Raw genomic sequence first — 18,354 nt, 5'->3', positions numbered from 1 at the left:
GGGGCGGGCGAGGGGGCCGCGCTGCCCGAGCGGTGTCTGTCGGGGAGGCGAGGCCGGGCCCGGGCCGGGCTGACAGCCCGCTCGCCGCTCCGGGCGCTCTGGGGGCGGGAGGCTCGGGGGCAGCTCTGTCGCGGCTCCCGCGGCGTTCCGGGGCCGCTCCGTCGCGGGCAGCGGGAGCGGAGCCGCCACCGGGCACCGGGCTCTGCTCACCGGGGCACCCTCCCCGCTCGGCTCCCCCGGGAAGGGCCGCGTTCTCTCGGCGCCTCCTCTCCGCCGCTCCCAGTGCTTGTTTCCCAGCGGCGTTTCCCGCTTTTGCGGAGTGCACGTGTGAGATTCRGAGCTAAAGTAATTCCTGGAAGTCAGTATGGGGTTCAAAACCTGAGTGTTGCTATTTCTGCTGTACCCTGCTGCGTTTAGGTGGGCTTTTCTCATTGCATTTAATTCTYCTCTTTGGACGCCAAGCATGAATCSTGTTTTATCCAGGAGATATRATACGTTTTCCTGCTGTACTATAATGYACATTTTTAACATGAATGCCTTTATTACTGGTTGAATCTCATTTAACTGCAAATCCTGTGCAATTGAGACCTCCTGTGATCTCTGCATGYAGCTCTGTATTTCTGTACTCAATTCAATTACTGAACAAGGTCATTATTCCACTTCAGAGTGCTACCACATAGATCCCTTTGACTATGGAAATCTCGGGCTAGATATAAATTTATCTGAAGGAAACAGCCCTTTTCTAAGGTTAATCTCTTTCTTAGGAGAATCCTACCTAAAGCTGATTCTCGCCCCTGAGGTTAGAATGCATGGTGTGATGTATGACTCTGATCTTTTGCTCACGTAGCAATTGTGCCAGCAGCAGACTCACATGTCTTTCCATTCTGCAATAATGCCTTCTGCCTTCTGCCAGTGGCATGGACCCATGTGGTAATAAAGCCTGGGAATCTGCTCCCTTCTCGGCACAAAAGTAACCATTGACTATTAAGGTGAAGGTTCAGGCTGGTTCCTGTCACTCACTCTCAAGRGATGTTGCATGGTTGTTATCGAGAGCACTTGCAGAGGTCCAAGGAGTATTAATTGAGTTCTCAATGCCCTGGCCCACACTTCCCAGTGCATCTCTGTGTGCTCCTGGTCAATTGTGCTTGGCTTGAGCTGTGTGATCTGCAGTGAGGTTTCAGGCGCATGCTCTTCTGCATCCAAGCTCTGATAAATCCTCTTACACAATCTATTCTCAGAGGGTTCTTGGGCAGAAGAGGTTTTCCAGGCTGAGAATTTGGCCGCTTCTTGCCAGCTGGTGTGTATCCCGAGGGCCTGGGTGAAGTACTTCAAGTTCTATTTCTGKTTTGCGCTCCTGTTCTGCAGAATGTTCTGTGACAGCAATAACATCTTAATTTTTTATGGATTGTGTTCACTGAAGGAGAAGCTCAGCTGAATGCCTAGAACCCAACAGTCTTAACAATTCCTACATTGTCGTTAGATTTTTGTGCTAAAGAGCATGTTTTTAAGATAGCCGGTGCTGCATCTTAAACACAGGCACCTCCCCAGAATCCTCTTTTTTAACTGTTATTTTGCTACATGTCGGAGCAGAATGTTGTAACTGAAACAAAATGCTGAAAGACTGGTCAAGTTTTGCTGAGGTATTGTGATGTGTTTAGTGTCACTGCTGTGGTTAGTTAGATCTGTGTGGTCGCAGCCCTGTCACTGTTTTAGGACTTTTTGCAGTTTGCATTGAGGCAGATGTTTCTGCTGAGGTTCAGTGAGTTTGTGGTGAACTCTGTACTGTCTCAAGGGGGGAGATACCTGTGCCTCGCTGAGTATTTTCAGATAGGTAGAAACTTTTTAAATGGGGGTTTGTTTCTTTCCTTTTTTTCCCTCTTTCTTTGTATTTCCTGTCTTTATTCAGCAAGGAAAAATCTGCTATTAACATACATTTTTCAGATTCCTGGGGTAAAGCCCTGGATTTTGTGCTGCTAAGTCCTGCTTCAGCTTAGCTGCAAAGGAGAGCCAGCAGCAAGTGCTTCCACAGTGGACAGTGGTTCTGCTGCTCTCTGTGGCTTCTGTCAGTTCTTCCTCTGCAGGGGAAGCTGCATCATCACAGAACACTTGGGTCAGAGTAAGCTAAATCTGTCATATTGCTGAAAGAGAGAAYGTGGGGTACTTTGTTTTTCCACACAATTCTTAATTATTTTCTGCCCACAGATTTTTGCCAGTGTTTACATAAGCATGTTGATAAATTGAAGAACATTGTGTGTCTAAAGTGAAACTTTTTGGTTTTTTTTGTTGGTTTTTTTTTCCAGAAGTGGTCGGCTCTGAACAAAATGGAAAAAAGGCTGCAGTCAGTCAGAGCTGCAGGCATGACAGCACTGACAGAAGTGCTCCCAGGTACAGCATCTCCACCGTGTGCAGGTTTGGTGCTGCAGCTGAAGGGAGCTCTGCACATCAGCTCCTTGTGGAAGGYTGAGTGAGGAGTAACAGTGGTGGCCACATTTCTGTGCTGTTTYAGCTGTGCCTCCCTCCTCGCAGTAAACACAGGGAAAACCAACGTTCTGGGTCCTGGGTGATTGTGTATGGATGGAATGAACTGGGTTTGGCAAATGGTTGGGGCTTTGATGTCTGGAGAAAGGATCAGAATGTGCAGAGGGCTCTCTGTCTGAGCTTGGTGATCTGGGTTTTTCTGGTGATGTGGGTTTGTGACACAGAGGGGAAGGGAAAGGAGTGTCCCTGGTGCCAGTGGGTGAGCTCTGCACCCTGTGCTGCAGCAATCCTGTGGCCACGTTATCAGTTCCATCTGCTGGTGGCCATGGCAAGTCAGTGCACAGAGGCAGAGAGGTCTAGAGCAGAAGCTGGCAACTTCTTGAGATGACAATCTGCAGCTTCCAGTTAAGAGAGAAAAAAGTTCAGCATAAGCATACTGTCAAAACATTATCAAAAAATTCATTCCACTCCCTCAGAGAAAATCCTGCCAGTGCCCTRTTTGGGCGTATTTTGGCTGTTTAGTGGGACAGGACCTGCTAGCATTGTTTATTTTGAATTCAGAGAGCTTTGGCTTAGAGCCACTGTGTCTCATAGATATACTCTTTGAATGTTACAGTTTCATTTTTCAGTTCCCAGGACTTTGTGGACCCTGATGCATATCATTCAGTGTTTGTCCTTGGCACTGCACAGTACAGGTTGCTGACCTTAAATTTATACCATCCAATTGCTGGTGGGAACTCCCAAGCTGAGGCATTATTCCTGTTGCAAAGGGAGTTTGCAAAACCGGGAGACACAAAGTAAAACCACCTCTACCTCCACCCACTCTGGGCAGAGCTGGAAGATTTCCACCAGAAGGCTTTATAAACAAACACAGTTCTTCATTCTCTGGCTGAGGTCAGAAGGGCTGAGCAGAGGCAGATGAGATTTCCCTCTCCTTGCTCCAGTAAGCAGGGAAGGTGTACAGGTTTTGTGTCATTATCCAGGTGTGGGTAAGGCCTGCTTTGCATCAACAGGCTGCACCAAGATGGTGAAAACCATTTGTTATTTCAGTTAGTTAAACTGGTTTTGTCTGGAGATATCAACCCTGCTAGGAAATGCTCATTTCAGTCTTCTTGGCTTATCCCAAATGTTATCTGTCTTTAGTGAACAGACAGGAAAATGTGAATTAAGGCCTCTGTGGCAGAAATATACAAGTTAGGGTGTGTGGACACGCTGGACTTTATCTGTGCTTTCGCTTTCATTTGCAGGCAAAACAAACTCAAGCCTGAAATGAGAACTGAACAAGTTCGGGCCTCCCGTGTCATGCCKTCGAACAAGGCCTCAATCTTGTCTGAACCAAAGTTTGGACTAAGAGATACTATCGTTAAATCTCAGCTTGTGCAGATGGAGGACTCCTACACACACATCCAGAACTACAGGTAATGATCATTCCTGAGAAGTGTTTACTTTTGTGGGTTGTAATTTAGCACAGACTGTCAGAATAACTCATCTRTTACTTCATCCTGTGTCCCCACAAATAGGAAATTCTGAAGAAAAGTATGATCCATACTTTCCAGAACAGTTTTCRATCCACATTTAGGCATGGGCAGAGYAGRATTTCATTTATGTCTCTGTCAGGACTTGCCTTGTGGTTCTTGTGGAGGAAATGGCCTTTTTGAAGTCACTTTTTTTCTGTGCTTATTTTAGACAGTGTCTGGAAACGCGTCAGCTCTGTGCACTCCATCCTTCTCCCTGTCCACTTCTGTCCACTGCTTATCTTGTAGTTGTTCCAATAAGCTCATGAGAAAGAGTTTGAGTGAAAGATATAATCAGGACCTTAACTTTACTGTGTTTGAAATTGTTTTATCATTTCATTCTGTGAATTTATAATTTCAAACTGCTACTGCATGGCTACACTCTTATTTTTTCTTTAATACTTTGTGTATAACAATGTGTTCTTCTGTAAAAATGCRTCTGTAAAGGTGCAGCTGCAGTTAAATAATTTTAGGGATTTAAACTTTGTYRCTTTTCTTAATTTTCYCTRKYAATATGTTAGTTMTATGGAACATTATTTACCTGTTAATAGCAGGGCTATTTACTGGGTTCTGCAATATGTTAGTTCTATGGAACATTATTTACCTGTTAATARCAGWGCTATTTAYTGGGCTCTGCAGTTTGCAGCTCTGGGATTCTGTCACTGTCTTTGCAGGGTTTTTGTTGGGACATACAACGTGAATGGTCAGTCCCCCACGGAGAGCCTGCAGCCTTGGCTGAGGTGTGATGTGGAGCCTCCAGACATTTACTGYGTGGGGTGAGTGTCTCTCCCTGGCCCATCCTCACAAAGCTGGACTGTGCTGGCAGATCTGCCACACGGTGGAGTTCAGCCAGGACACCACAGGAATGTTGGCACTGCTGTAGGGCATTGCCCAGCTCCAGGGTGGGTGTGGAGCCAGTAAGGGCTGTTGGTCCGGTAGGGTTTGACCTCTTACGTGTTACAAAATCCTTTATGCCATTTGATGTAATACTGACAGTAATTTAGTTTACATTTAATAGACCTCTACAATCAGCATAACTGAATTTGAGTTTGCAATTACAAATTTAGGGAGTATAAATAGATTTAGTTCTTTCCCAGAGAAAGGGTTGTAGGGTTATAAACAAGTGCATGCATCCATGGGTTCCTTCCTCTAACRCAGTTTCCAGGAGCTTGATCTGACTAAAGAAGCCTTCTTTTTCAATGACACACCGAAGGAAGAAGAATGGTTTAAAGCTGTAACTGATAGYCTTCACCCAGATGCCAAATATGCAAAGGTAAATGTGGCTTTTGGGGAGGTTTGAATGTGGAATCATTTTCCACTTGGGCCTCTTTTCCCTTTGCTTTCTCTCGTTCTCAATGGCTGTGCCTTCGGAGGCTCTGCAGGTTCTGTAGRTAGTGTTCCTGTGCAGGGTGCAGGATGGGAACCAGAGCCTTCCCCACATAAAGGGAGCTCCTGCTGTTTTGGGGAAGGAGAATAGGAAGTTTTGTACCTTCTTCCATGTCTGTCCACAATGCGTGGTGGAATGTGAAGGTGTTTTGGTAGGAATACTGCTTATATCTTAGCTCCTGTTCCATAGGTTTGYTTCATCTCTTGTCTCTGTTGTTTAAGGGAAGTTCCTTCCATGGGCCTGTGCTGTAGCTCTTGCTTTGGGCTTCAACTTCCTTTATTGATGCTGCTCCAGCTCCTTCCTGGGCTGTGCTGCTGGGGCCTGTGCACTGTGAGCCCTGCTRGTGCACTGGATGATCCTGGAACTTCCTTTTTGCTGTCCCATGCTATGGATGGGGGCARTGTGCCTTCTCTCAGCAAACCTCTTCCATTACAGCATTGAATGGACCAGGGTCTGTTTTTCAGGTGAAACTTGTGCGGCTGGTGGGGATCATGCTCCTGTTGTATGTGAAGGCAGACCTTGCTTTGAACATCTCCGAGGTGGAAGTTGAGACTGTGGGAACTGGAATCATGGGGAGGATGGTAAGAATGGCCACTGTGCATGAGAAGGGCTGAGATTTGGAAGAGCCCCCCTCCTTGGATGCAATGGTTGTTCCTCCAGTTAAGGACTGTGGCTGCCTCTAGAGGCAGATAGTGCAATCCCTGTGCTAGCTCAGGGCACTGTGAGAGGGAACTGCCAGGGGCTTGCCAATGCTCAAAGGAGTAATCACTAATGAGGATTTTCAGCCTATTCCTTCCTCCAGAATGAAACACTCTGTCTCAAACTCTTCTGTTTTAGTTATTCATCTCCAGTGTAAAAGCTTCTGACCAATGTCTTTGTTTTTATCTTTCAGGGTAACAAAGGTGGTGTTGCCATCAGGTTTAAATTCCATAACACCAGCGTGTGCATTGTGAATTCTCACCTCGCAGCTCACACAGAGGAATACGAGCGGAGGAACCAGGACTTCAAAGACATCTGCTCTCGGATGCAGTTCTGCCAGTCAGATCCCAATTTGCCCCCTCTCACCATTGGCAAACACGAGTATGTTTCCCAGCTGGCTGTGGGAATCAGGGCATGTGCAAGGGAGCACCTTGTGAATGTGCTGGGGATTAAGGAGGGGCACCCAGTGGCACGAACGGCAGCTGGAAGGGCCAGAAATGCTTTTCCTGGTCTGGACAGGGCTCACCCACACTCACAGTTCTGACAGGTCACTTGTTGCCTTAAGCTCTCCTAAGGCTTGTTTTAGTCTCAAGCCTGGAGAGGGAATGGGGCAGGAATAAGCACTGATTTCCCCAGCTGTGGRATTCAGTCACTGTGGAGTAGCAACAGCACCAGTTATTAAGGGACAGTGACAAATGTGATCAACAATGGGAAAAATAAAAAAGGTAGCTTCTCTTTCAAGTTTTCACTCTTCTTGTCTCTGAAGAGAGCAGTGTGGCTGCTCTCATCAGAGGGGTTGTGATGGGGAGAGCCCCAGAGCTGCAGAGTGGAGCTGCTGCCCAGGCTGRCTGTGCTCTGGGGCAGTTCAGCTCTCTGTACATGCTGGTGTTTGTTGTCTTTTAGTGTGATCCTTTGGCTGGGGGACCTCAACTATCGGCTGGACGAACTGGATGTGGCAAAAGTGAAGCAGCTTGTAGAGGAGAAAGCATTTCTAGAGCTTTGCCAGTATGACCAGGTACTGATGTCTCAGCTGCCTGCTCATGGTGCTGAGGGTGCTTGGTACAAACCACACAACTCCTAGGCCTTCTCTGTGCTCAATGTCTCCCTTTTACTCCATATGGAAACTCTGCTTAGGTATATCTAAAATTAAGGTTTTCGTCTTTTCTTCTGTTGTAGCTGAAGAGGCAAATGAAGGCAAATGCAGTCTTTGAAGGCTTCACAGAGGGAGAGATCTCTTTCCAGCCAACGTACAAGTATGATGCTGGCTGTGATGACTGGGACACAAGGTACAGTGACCATCAGATGTGATGCAAAAAATGGCTGATGTTATCACGGAAGGAAGTAAAAACCAGGCTAAAAAAATTGCAGGTCTAATGGCTGTAARTGGGAACAGTTCTGAGATCATTTCTGATTCTTTCCCTTCACCCCAAAATTCATCTCCTGTTAATGTCTACGATGTTTTTCTCCCACAGCTATTTGTCACATATTCCTAATCTTTGTTTTTCCAGTAATAATCCTGTTAGGTTTCCTCTTAGAGGTGTACAAACCTAAGGAATCCTTTTAGCTAGTTTACTTATCTTTTGTCTGGTTTGTTGGTTTTTTTCCCAAGCAAATTTTTTAGGATCTCATTTTTGCTGATCTCTCCTCTATCTGCTCAGATGAGAGCAGCCAGGGTTGACATGGGGTCAGCTGTGTTGTTCTTCAAAAGCCTATGAGAGCCATCCTTCTTGTAATGCTCTATACACAGAGCAGCTCCTCTACYCTTAGCAAACCAGGAGCTTCAGCTGCAAGTGCAGGAATGAAATCTGTGCAGCAGTCAGTGAAAACAATAAATGCAAACTTTAAATGTAGAGCCTGAGTGTTTATTTTTCATGGCTCTTTTGGTCAAAAATACCTGAGTATTGATTTGTATGTTAATTGTATCTTGCACTTTTGAGGATGTAGCAAGTAAAGAATGAGCTTTGCTACCTTTTAATAGACACTCAAACTTTTTATATCTACACAAAGAAACTTAGAAATGCCACTTTGATAGAGAATGAGCTCCAGGCCATGGCAAGAAACTCCCATCTCTGGTGAGCAGTGTTCTGCCCTGTGTTGTTACTGCACCTGAACTGTGCGTGGAAATGGTGATTTTTTTGCCTCTGTTTCAGTGAGAAGTGTCGTGTTCCAGCGTGGTGTGATCGGATACTCTGGAAAGGGCAGAACATTGCCCAGCTGAGCTATCGCAGCCACATGGCTCTGAAGCTCAGTGACCACAAGCCAGTGAGCTCTGTGTTTGATATTGGGGTAAGTACATCAGTGCTGWCCTCATCCCCTGCGTGCTGATTTCCCTCTCCTGCTTTCATGGCATCTGCAGAAAACAATGGCTTGAAAGGTGGGCTGGATCGGATATGAGAGGGATTGTTGATCACAGTAAGCAAGGGTTGTGTAAATGATACTCTGCTTAAGCAGGACAAGGCCTCAATAGCTGCTCATGTTCTCTGGGAACACAGTAGTGTGTTGTCAAGCTTCTTATTTTTTCTGAGGGAAAAAAAATGTTGATCTAGTGCTGACTGAGTGACTCTTGTTAGTTATGGCAAAGTCCTTTACTGAGAAGATCCTGGAGATTAGTGCTCCAAGCAGCTCTGCCCATTACCTGTGTTGTATACTCCAGCATGCTGCTAAAATCAAATCACTTCCCATATTTCCAGCTGTGTTCCAGCTGTTCTGCAGAGGCACAGCAAATGCCAGCTGGTGCAGTGTGTGTCCTTTCCAGGTGAAAGTTGTGAATGAGGAGCTCTATCGAAAAGCCTTTGAGGAAATCGTCCGCTCCCTGGATAAGCTGGAGAACGCCAACATTCCATCRGTGACACTGTCCCGCAGAGAGGTAGGGCATGGTCATGTGGCAGCACTCTCTGAAGGACCTGAGCAACCCTAGACCCCAGCAGCAGAAGGTGAATTCTAGACCCTGAGGTCTGGTTCCAAAAAGTAGAAGGTCCAGCAGTTCTCTGTTTACGAGCCCGAGGAATCTTTGTTCCTATTTAGATGTCGGTGAATTCCATTCGCAGTCCAAGGCTTGAAACACGGGCTGTGTCATTGCCTGAGGTGGGAGGAGAGAAAGTAAAAAGGTGGTTTGTGACCCTTGCTCTGGCTTGCTCTTTCAAACATAAAATGTAAGGATCTGGAGAAGGTCACAAACCAGCATTTGCTTTGTGTGTTGGGGCTATAAAGATAAGCCCAGGAGACATTTGAGGCTACAGCAATTTTGTTCTCAATTTTATTGTAGTTATTTGAGAGGAGGATTTGTTTTAAAGGGCCCACTGATGCAAAGGACTTTGGCATTCAGAGTAAGCAAGGGGTGATCCTATGCAGTCCTGGAAGAAATGGGATATGGGAGCAAGGGGTTAATTTAGTTGTCTTGCTGCTTAATAATTAAACCACAGAACCAGAATTGCTGCTCAGCAAGGTGAATGGGCTAATGATGCTGATGACATTTGTTTCTAGATCCATTTTGAGGATGTTAAATATATGCAGCTGCAGGTAGAGAGGTTTACAATCCGCAATGGCCAAGTGCCCTGYCAGTTTGAATTTATCAACAAACCAGATGAGCAAACCTATTGCAAGGAGTGGCTGATTGCTAATCCCAGCAAGGGCTTCTTACTCTCAGGTGAGCTCCTCCTTGTTTGTCTCATGTTAATGAGATGGTATTGTCCCCTTCTGGCGTAGTTCTCTCTMCATTTCTGAGAGTGCTGTGCCTGTTGGCAGGCTGTTGGTTTAATACTGGTTGTAACTGAGTGGGTTTTTTATCATCTTCTGGCAGATGCTGAGATCACAGTTGAGCTGGAGGTGTTTGTTAATAAATCAACAGCTACTCGCTTAAACTCTGGAGAGGAAAARCTTGAAGATATCTTAGTCTTACATCTTGTCAGAGGGAAGGATTATTTTCTRTCTGTAACAGGCAACTATTTGCCAAGTTGCTTTGGGTCTCCCATCCACACGCTGTGTTACATGAGGGAACCAATCCAGGACATGYCAGCAGAATCCATTCGGAGACTTGTGAGTTAAAGACAAGATTCTTTTCCAAACAAGAGTATTAAAACTAGGTGTTAAGGTCTGTTTTTATTAAGAAGTCTCAATTCTCAAGTATAAGCTTTGTGAAGGATTTTTGCCAGGTTGCATAAGAACTTTGGCTAACTACCTTTTGTTTGTCTCTCCCCTGCCCACGCTGCCCTCCCTCAGACCCTGATGCCACTGGACATGAGTGATGATCCTGCCCAAGCTGAAAAGCCCATGGACATCCCAAAAGAGCTGTGGATGATGGTGGATCACTTGAATCGCAACGCTTCCCAGCAGGTTGGCACTGGAAACACAAAATGAATTGTTTGCATTAGGTTAAGTTTTGAAGAAGATACTGTTGATAGCAGTCACTGCAAGCTAAGGGTGTGTCAAAGGCTGTGGGAGATAAGTGATCCTGGTTGTWCTGTTTGGTGCTAGTGACTGTGTCTGTGTGTTCAGACATCAGCAGTGTCCTCCTGCACTGCTCTCACTGCAGTGCCACAGCCTTCCTAGAGCTGTTTGTGCTGAGCTTGGCTGATAATCACCAATTTGGAGAGGTTTTTCCAGGCAGATCATAAGGACATTGCTCTTTTTACCCAAAAATCTTCTACTTTCCTTGGACTAAGAAAGGGATGTCTTTGCAGGAGGACCTGTTTCAACAGCCCGGCCTCAGATCTGAATTTGAGCAAATCCGAGACTGTTTGGACAAGGGAATGTATGATACCCTCTGTATCCTTTTAGAATGATGTCCAGGAAAGCTCACTGTGCCAGAGTGACCAAAACTGACAGAGGTGTTTCAGTTGCTGTCTCTCTGTGTTTCCTTGTAGCTCTGTGTCATTGCTCTCAAAGCTTCTGCTGAGTCCTGGTGACATCAGTAAATTACACAAGTAATTTACTGGGATTAACCTGAAGGGGGATTAACCCAAAGCTGTGAGCTGTAGGCAGAGTTCTGGAACACCTAACCAAAAGTTCATTCATGTTTCAGCAGAAATAGGACCAGCCCAGAAATAGGACAGTGCTGTGCTGTTCCTTAACCATGTTTGGATCAGTGGGCAGCAATCACTCGGTGGCAGAGGCCCTGCTGCTGTTCCTGGAGAGCCTTCCTGAGCCTGTCATCTGCTGCAGGTTCTACAGCTCGTGCCTGGAGAGCGCCAGCAACTACAGCCTGAGCTGCCAGGTACTGCTGGCTTCACTGGGGAAACAGCTCCAGGTCCCAAGGGAGGGCAAACTGTCCTCTGCTACACCAGTAATGGGGCTTTGCTCTCAGTAACTTCATCATCTGGTAATAGCAGGGTTCTGGAAGCTTCTGTGKTATGGAGAGCTGTTGAGAGCTGCAAATGGGTGTTASGAAAATTAATCCAMAAGCACTAGRGGTTTATGTCCAAAAAGGAGACAGAGGAGTYSYGYAACTTTATTCATGAATAAAGGGAGAGGTCATGGGCATTTCYCATGGGGTCTCTCMAATTCATAGAGGAYGCAGCCTCCTTTTATCCCAATTTCCCGGCTGCMGTTCCCTCTCTYTTTCCCCATTGGCTGAGGTACTTGAAAGTTACAGGCTCCCCAAAACGCCTGATGAAACCCCCCTTCTATCATACATTGCCCCCTKYCAATATCCATCTCTGTGTCTCTGCTCTSRTAGTCTATTAACATAGACTGGGGTAAGCCAATCACTAGAATTCCTATGCAAATCCTTCCTATTTTTTCTTTCTATCTCCCAATATCAGCYTTATCYCACCCCAGAGTCAGAGTCTGTTTGTAAAGACACTMCCTTCTCATTCCTTTCATGGGGATGGTGGGAGCAGGTGCAGCTGTATCTGCAATAAAAACGTTGGGGTTTTCCCTCCTCAGATTATCTCTGACCTGCCAGCGTGCCATAAAAATGTGTTTGAATATCTGATGGCATTTCTACGAGAGCTACTGAAGAATTCAGGGAAAAACCATTTGGATGTGAATRTTCTTGGTAAGACAAAACAAAATAAAGCTCTCTGTTCAGAGGGGCTGCGCAGTTAGGGCAACAAAACACTGCACACAACCGAGTGCAGTCGTGGCTTTGAACATTTTATTGTAAGTGAACAGTCTGTAGGAAAGCAGGAGCTTTGACCCAGAGGTCAAAAAAGCAGGAAAATGACCCAGAGATGTGGGGATCATAATTTTTTTCCTACCTTACTGCAAAGCCAGCTGTTCTTCCCTGAAATTGGAGTTGGTGGAGTGGTCCCTGATGCCTGCCAGGCTCTCACTGTGTGTCTTTTCCCTGCAGCCAGCGTGTTTGGTGGTTTGTTACTGCGACCTCCTGCCGGACATCCCACACCCGACATTGCTGAGAAGAGGAAAGCTCAGCAATTCATCCGTCAGTTCCTCCTCAGAGAAGATGATTTACCATGAATCTCAGATGCAATCTGACTTTTAGAGATCAAATTTCTGTAAAAAATATTTTTTTGTACATTACACTGACGCTTTTTTGATATCACAGTATTTTATACAATCTATTGCTTTTGAGGGCAGAGATCAGGCAGTTCCACACCTGATTACACTGTAAAGTATATAAAGATTCTAAATAAGCTGTATGTAGAGAAGTAAAAATATGAAAGCGGATATTTTACACTGTATTTTATTTAACATGTTAAAAAAAAACAAAGAGTTTTGAAGTCCCTGCTATTTAAATAAAAAAGATTGGCGTGTTTTGCCGGCCTGGGCCCTGTCAGTCGCGTCCGGCCGCGCGGGGGCGCTGTGCTCCGCCGCCCTTCCTGTCCCGGCAGCCCCCGCGGCGGGCGCGGCGCTCCCGGCGGCCCCCGCGGCCGGAAGCGGAAGTGKGTCGCGGCGATCATGGTGCCGCTGGGGCGGGGAAGGAGCCGCCGCCGGCACCCGGTGAGCGGGTGAGGGGGAAAGGGRRCGGGAGGAACGGGGAGGGACGGGMCGGGCCGGAGCGGCGGGGCCAGCGCGGGCACCGCTAGTGGTTCTTGGCGGGAGTGGACTGAACCGGGCGGGGATAGTACCGCGCTCGGGGCGGGACCGCCGCGCTCGGCCCGGCCCGGCCCCGCCGCCACCGGCTGCCCCGGGGCTGTGCCTGCGAGCGGAGCGGGGCCCGGGCCCGCCAGGCCGAGCCGCCTGACCACCCCGCCTGTCCTTGTGTTGCAGATGAGTCGTTCCGGCCGGCGCTCCCGGTAGCGCGGTGAGAGGCGCGGAGCCATGGGCGAGAACAGTCCCGAGGGCAACGTCATCTGCTATGAAGTGGAAGAAGACGATTTAGCCCAAGATGACAATATGATGAGGTTTGCTGACAAAAACGGGCTGGTGTCTTCCTCATCCGGGACGGTTTATGACAGGACAACTGTGCTCATAGAGCAGGACCACAGCGTGCTGGAGGATGAGGAGGATGAAGGACAGTGTGGTGATCACTTGCCTTTTTTACCGGAGGGTCATGAAGAAGGATTTCATTTAATAGCAGATCATGAAGGAATGTCACAAGGTTATGTGCAACATATTATTTCTCCAGATCAGATCCATCTAACAATAAATCCTGGTTCAACTCCTATGCCAAGAAACATCGAAGGAGCAACACTCACTTTGCAGTCTGAGTGCCCAGAAACCAAGCGTAAGGAAGTGAGTAGCTAAATGTCATTCTGGGTTTTATGCCTCTTGTGGTTTTACTCTTAAAAACTTTGAAAATGTGCTTTCCCAAGATTGTTTTTCATGAGACAGGCAGGAGTTTTGCTTGAGAGGTTTTATGTGATGCAGTGAGCTACCTTTCACTAAATCTGCTCTTGTCAGCCCCAGCTGTGCTGTGTGTGATGGGCAGAACCATGTCCCAGCAGAGCTGCCAGAGCCATCCCTTCTCTTTCTAACACCACCTGCTGTCCTAGGAACCTGCCAGGAGGCACTTTGTGACACTGGATGGCAGGAGGGTGTGGCACTGACACCTTTGTGTCAGCCATGTGTGTCATTTTAGTSATCTTCTGGTTTTCTTCTGGTTGGGTGATGATTTTGTTATTTCAGAGGTAGCTGAAACAATCTGAGCTGTTACTCTGGGTTTGTCCWCATTCTTGAGAAAAGCACATGCAGGTCACAGCTAAGGGCCAGGCCACTTTTGGGAGTTGGAGTACCAAATGTGAAATGCCAAACTTTAAATTACTTGGGAGTGAGTTTTATTGTGTCACAGGGAAACTGAGAAGAAGAGGGAAGCTTTAAGCTGCCATCTGATGTATTTTGAAAACTCAGATCAGCCTGCATGGTTAAAATGGAATTTACTCTTAATTCTGTTTCCTTAATGAATTCTACCTGGATGCATCAATGGTGGGGGCTTGTCCTGGGACTCTTTGGGTGTAAGAGCAAAGGAAAATTGACTGTGACAGCAGCTCAGGGACAGCCTAGTGCTCCTTTGTTGTTGTGCCTGAGTTAGGTGAGAGGTGATGGATGAGTCCAAGTGTCTGTGCYAGTGTCAGTGGTAGCACCACCAAGTATTTGTGCAACCAAGARGGAAAGTGCTGCAGCACTGAGCCCTGGCTGTGACACTGAATGTGTCCATCAACAGAGAACTGTCACCATCGTGTGCTGAGTACTGGGAAACGGGGCTGGAGGTGGGGTCAGCTCTGCAGCTGGGGAACGCCTGGACTGTGTGTTCTGCAAGCATGTTTGAGTCTCTTTCTGTCAGTTATTCACACTAGGATTTGCAGACTGTAGCTGCTTGAAATATTTAACTTTCTCTGTCAGTCATGTGGGTACTTTCTGTCCTCTTTGTGGGACTCTGTTTAGCTCCCAGAGCAGGGAGCTAAACAGAGTCAATGGCTGTGCATGCAATCAAAATGACTTTATTTTTTCAGTGTTGCTTTTTAGAGAAGGCTTGTAACCTGTGGAATTTCCTAATAAAATCCTTTATGTGAATTTATTTTCCATTTCTGGAATTGATTTCCCAGAGCAGGGGGCAGTGATACCATAACATATAAGCAATGGCAGTGAGCTCTGAGCACGTGTGAAACTTCCATCTTMTGAAAAGCCTTTTTGCCTGTTGTTTCAAAAGTCTGACAAGTTGTCTGGAGGTGGGGAAAGGAAAGCTCTAAAGCCCCTGAATATCTGGCTTATCTCTGAAAATCAGCAGCTGAATTCTTTGGTGCTTCCAAAATGTCTGCAGCATCTTTAACACTTGAGATAACTGTTTAAAAGTCTTATATTTTCAGTTCAGTCTTAGACATTTATGAAGCTGAAAAGAGGGTTTTGCACTTCAGTTACCTTTTTTTTTTGTTCTATTATGTCTCTCACTGTAATTCTGTTGGTAAGAGCTATCGTGATTACAGTTTTGTATTTCAAATTCATTAATTCTTTGTTTAGTGATGAGACAGAAAATGTAGCCATTTAGGGGGAATGTTATAAGCTCAGGAGGAGTTAAAGGCAAATGGAGCAGTTACTGTAGACTTTGGACCAGGGTGTGAGGCTCTGCTTCCGCCAGCCCTGTTAGCTGTTGCACAACAAGTTCCCGTTTCTGAGGTAAATGCTGAGTTATGGCTCTTCCAGCATCCCCTGGCAGAGGCAGCAGCTCACTGTCCCTGGGCAAAAGCCACAGCTTTTGGCCTCAAAGCACCTGCTCCCTGTCCTGCCTGTTGGATCCTGCCTTGTTTGTTGTGGCAGCCTGAAGCTCTTGCTGCTGCACCTGTGAGGCTTTCARATTAATCTCTGATTGTTTTGTGTGTAAAAGCAGTGCTTATTTGATGTACTGATGTGAAAAGAGAATTAAATGCTGTGGTGCTTCACAGAAAGGTTTGTTTTGCTCAGAATGTGGTGGTCTGTGGTGTGCTTGGAAGGATTTGTGAAATAAAGATTTGGCCTTTGAGGGAGGGAGAGCACTGAGTTCAGAGTTCAGGCCATTAAACTGATTTGTCTACTGACACCTTCCCTTACACATGGGCAGTGRCAGCTGGGAACCAAACAATATAATATTGTTTATAATATTAATAAATATATAATAAATAATATTAATTACAGWTTAATCTGTAATTAATATTRTCCTTTTTCTTCTAGACCTAAATGTAAACACCAAGAAAGTTTAACAGAACCCACCCATGATTTTCAGGTAGTTCCTGCCTGTGTCACATCCCTTGTGTACCACGGGAAGTATCATGGAGAATATTCTGTAAAGTGTTAATTTCCTGCTGCCTTAACTTGTAACAGGGAGCATTTACTTCAGCACTGACACACAGATTGTACTGGATCTGGTGATTCCTGAGAAGGATGATGTACCCTCCTCATGTAGTAAAATGAGTGTTTTCTGTCAGTGTTACTGCTCTGTGCTCCCCGTGTTGGGGCTGACTCAGCACAACCAAACTTTCTAATTGCACTGTAACCATGCTGTAGTTCTTGGGCATTTATTGGTAGCTTCTGCCTGATTTGAACTGTAAATTAGAGTGAAWTCACTATTTCCTTCTCTGAGAATGCTGAGTGGCTAGCTGAAGACATGAAACAATGAATTCTCTGCTTGCTCTGGCAGGCAGGAGCTGAGCCATGCCCCGGATAGCTGGGCTCCAGCATGTCCAGCAGAGACTGGGGAGCACAAAATGCTTCTCCTTCCTCCTCCTTCCCCAGCTCTCTATACTGARCATGACATCATGTGGTTGGGATATCCCTGCATCAGTCAGGGTCAGCTGTCCTAAACGTGTCCCCTCTCCATTCCCTGTTCCCCCCAAGCCCCTTTCTGGCAGGGCGGAATGAGAAGCACTCAAAAAAATCCATCTCTATATCATCAGCCCTGTATTGTGCACAAATCCAGAACATGGCCCATACATGTGAAGGAAATTAACTTTATCACAGCCAAACCCAGCATATTTCAGTGTTTCTGTGCTCTGTGTGAAGGTCTCTTKTATGTCTCACATGCTTTAATGTTCTTCACATACACAAGTTTTGTAGAGCCAAGGTAAAGGTGAATGTCAGCCTGTTGTGGAGCAACAAGAGACCATGGATGGAGATACACAAAAGATCACTCAGCTTTATAGAATTTTCTTAAAGGGATCCTGCTAGCAGTTTTGTCCCTTAACATGACAGGTTGGAAGTAACCAAGAAACTATTTCTCTTTTGTTATGGAGAACTGTTTAGAACCTGATTTATACCTGGTGTGACTTGCCAAGTCCTCTCTTGGGCTCCTCAGTCACTTTTAGTTGTTGAGGTTTCCAAACTGCAACAGTCAAATGAAAGCCATCAGTCTGGTGGTTAATGGTGCAGATAACTTTATTGAGGTCAGTTAGGTGGTGCATTCCTTCTGCTTCACAAGGGAGGATGAAATTTCATTAGGTGTTACCACTTGCACACTGGAAGCTTCTAAACAATCCCTTGTGCCTGTTGGAGACTGGGGAAGGTACCCAATCTAGTTCCATGTGAAACTGTCCTGGGGATCTTGGTGACAGACAGAGAAATCTGTGATAGCTGTCTTTGGGTGTTCTTGTGACCTGATTTGATCCATTACAGGCACTGTTTCAGTAACCACAGAAGGAAAGAGCAAGACTCAGAAGGCCATTTTGGAATGAAGTGAAGTAATGAATGGAGTTGTGGTTAGACCATGGAAGATGGTAAAAAGTGTATTTCTCTCAAGGTGTTGATGGGAATTCAACACACAGGGCAGTGGTTTGAGTGTTGAGGCAGTGCATTTTCCCTTGTCTCCCTGCTCCACAAATRAGTAACTCTGCTAGAAGCATCAGACTGAAATGCAGGTGCTACACATGGGTGTARCAGACAGGTTTGATGGCCCCTTAGTGTTCTTCTCAACTATTTTATCAGATTTTTAGCTAGAAAAATTTTGTGTTATGTTTTTCCTTTTTCCCCTTCTGTTAGATTCCTGTTCTGCAAGGCCAGTGGCTTTCCCATRTGCCACTCCTTCCTCACAGAGTGCAGCAGAAATGTTGCTGTTGGAGAATTAAATGGCAATAAGTTTTTWGGGGGTTTGGGGTCAAAATCTGTTGCCTTGTCTTTGATGTCTGACTGCAGTTCTACCATGTCTGCTTTCCAGAAATGATTAAAAATGATTAAGCATTTTGTCCTTTAGGTTAAGCGCTACCAGTGCACCTTCGAGGGCTGTCCACGCACCTACAGCACCGCCGGCAACCTGCGCACGCACCAGAAAACCCACCGTGGGGAGTACACCTTTGTCTGCAACCAGGAGGGCTGTGGCAAGGCCTTCCTCACTTCCTACAGCCTCAAAATCCACGTCCGGGTGCACACCAAGGAGAAACCGTTTGAGTGCGATGTGCAGGGCTGTGAGAAGGC

The 18,354-nt window shown here is 46.2% G+C and overlaps 2 protein-coding genes across 3 annotated transcripts in view; both read left to right on the top strand.

Annotated features, from left to right (window-relative positions):
- The window catches only part of INPP5B (inositol polyphosphate-5-phosphatase B), a 16,121-nt gene extending 3,321 nt beyond the window's left edge, over positions 1-12,800 (top strand). The window contains exons 6-22 of one of the 2 annotated variants that reach the window (XM_057383816.1): positions 2,304-2,385; positions 3,726-3,896; positions 4,667-4,768; positions 5,151-5,265; positions 5,844-5,960; positions 6,272-6,459; positions 6,982-7,093; positions 7,255-7,364; positions 8,229-8,364; positions 8,834-8,944; positions 9,562-9,724; positions 9,878-10,113; positions 10,297-10,410; positions 10,758-10,842; positions 11,163-11,290; positions 11,962-12,073; positions 12,371-12,800. In XM_057383816.1, coding sequence (XP_057239799.1) covers positions 2,304-2,385; positions 3,726-3,896; positions 4,667-4,768; positions 5,151-5,265; positions 5,844-5,960; positions 6,272-6,459; positions 6,982-7,093; positions 7,255-7,364; positions 8,229-8,364; positions 8,834-8,944; positions 9,562-9,724; positions 9,878-10,113; positions 10,297-10,410; positions 10,758-10,842; positions 11,163-11,290; positions 11,962-12,073; positions 12,371-12,495 — 2,207 coding nt within the window. In that variant the 3' untranslated portion in view covers positions 12,496-12,800. Of the gene's footprint in view, positions 1-2,300; positions 2,386-3,725; positions 3,897-4,666; positions 4,769-5,150; positions 5,266-5,843; positions 5,961-6,271; positions 6,460-6,981; positions 7,094-7,254; positions 7,365-8,228; positions 8,365-8,833; positions 8,945-9,561; positions 9,725-9,877; positions 10,114-10,296; positions 10,411-10,757; positions 10,843-11,162; positions 11,291-11,961; positions 12,074-12,370 lie in introns of both variants that reach the window. The other variant, XM_057383815.1, reaches the window with a different exon arrangement.
- Positions 12,801-12,898: 98 nt separating this feature from the next.
- MTF1 (metal regulatory transcription factor 1) overlaps positions 12,899-18,354 on the top strand; it is a 13,672-nt gene continuing 8,216 nt past the window's right edge. Inside the window, exons 1-3 of the mRNA XM_057383809.1 lie at positions 12,899-12,986; positions 13,249-13,713; positions 18,134-18,354. Of these exons, the coding sequence (XP_057239792.1) occupies positions 13,300-13,713; positions 18,134-18,354 (635 nt within the window). The 5' untranslated portion in view covers positions 12,899-12,986; positions 13,249-13,299. The remainder of the gene's footprint in view (positions 12,987-13,248; positions 13,714-18,133) is intronic.

Source organism: Malurus melanocephalus, unplaced genomic scaffold (assembly GCF_030028575.1).
Source record: "Malurus melanocephalus ecotype Western Australia unplaced genomic scaffold, MMel_1.1 scaffold_661, whole genome shotgun sequence".
Taxonomy (NCBI): domain Eukaryota; kingdom Metazoa; phylum Chordata; class Aves; order Passeriformes; family Maluridae; genus Malurus; species Malurus melanocephalus.
This window is presented reverse-complemented; position numbering and strand designations above follow the sequence as displayed.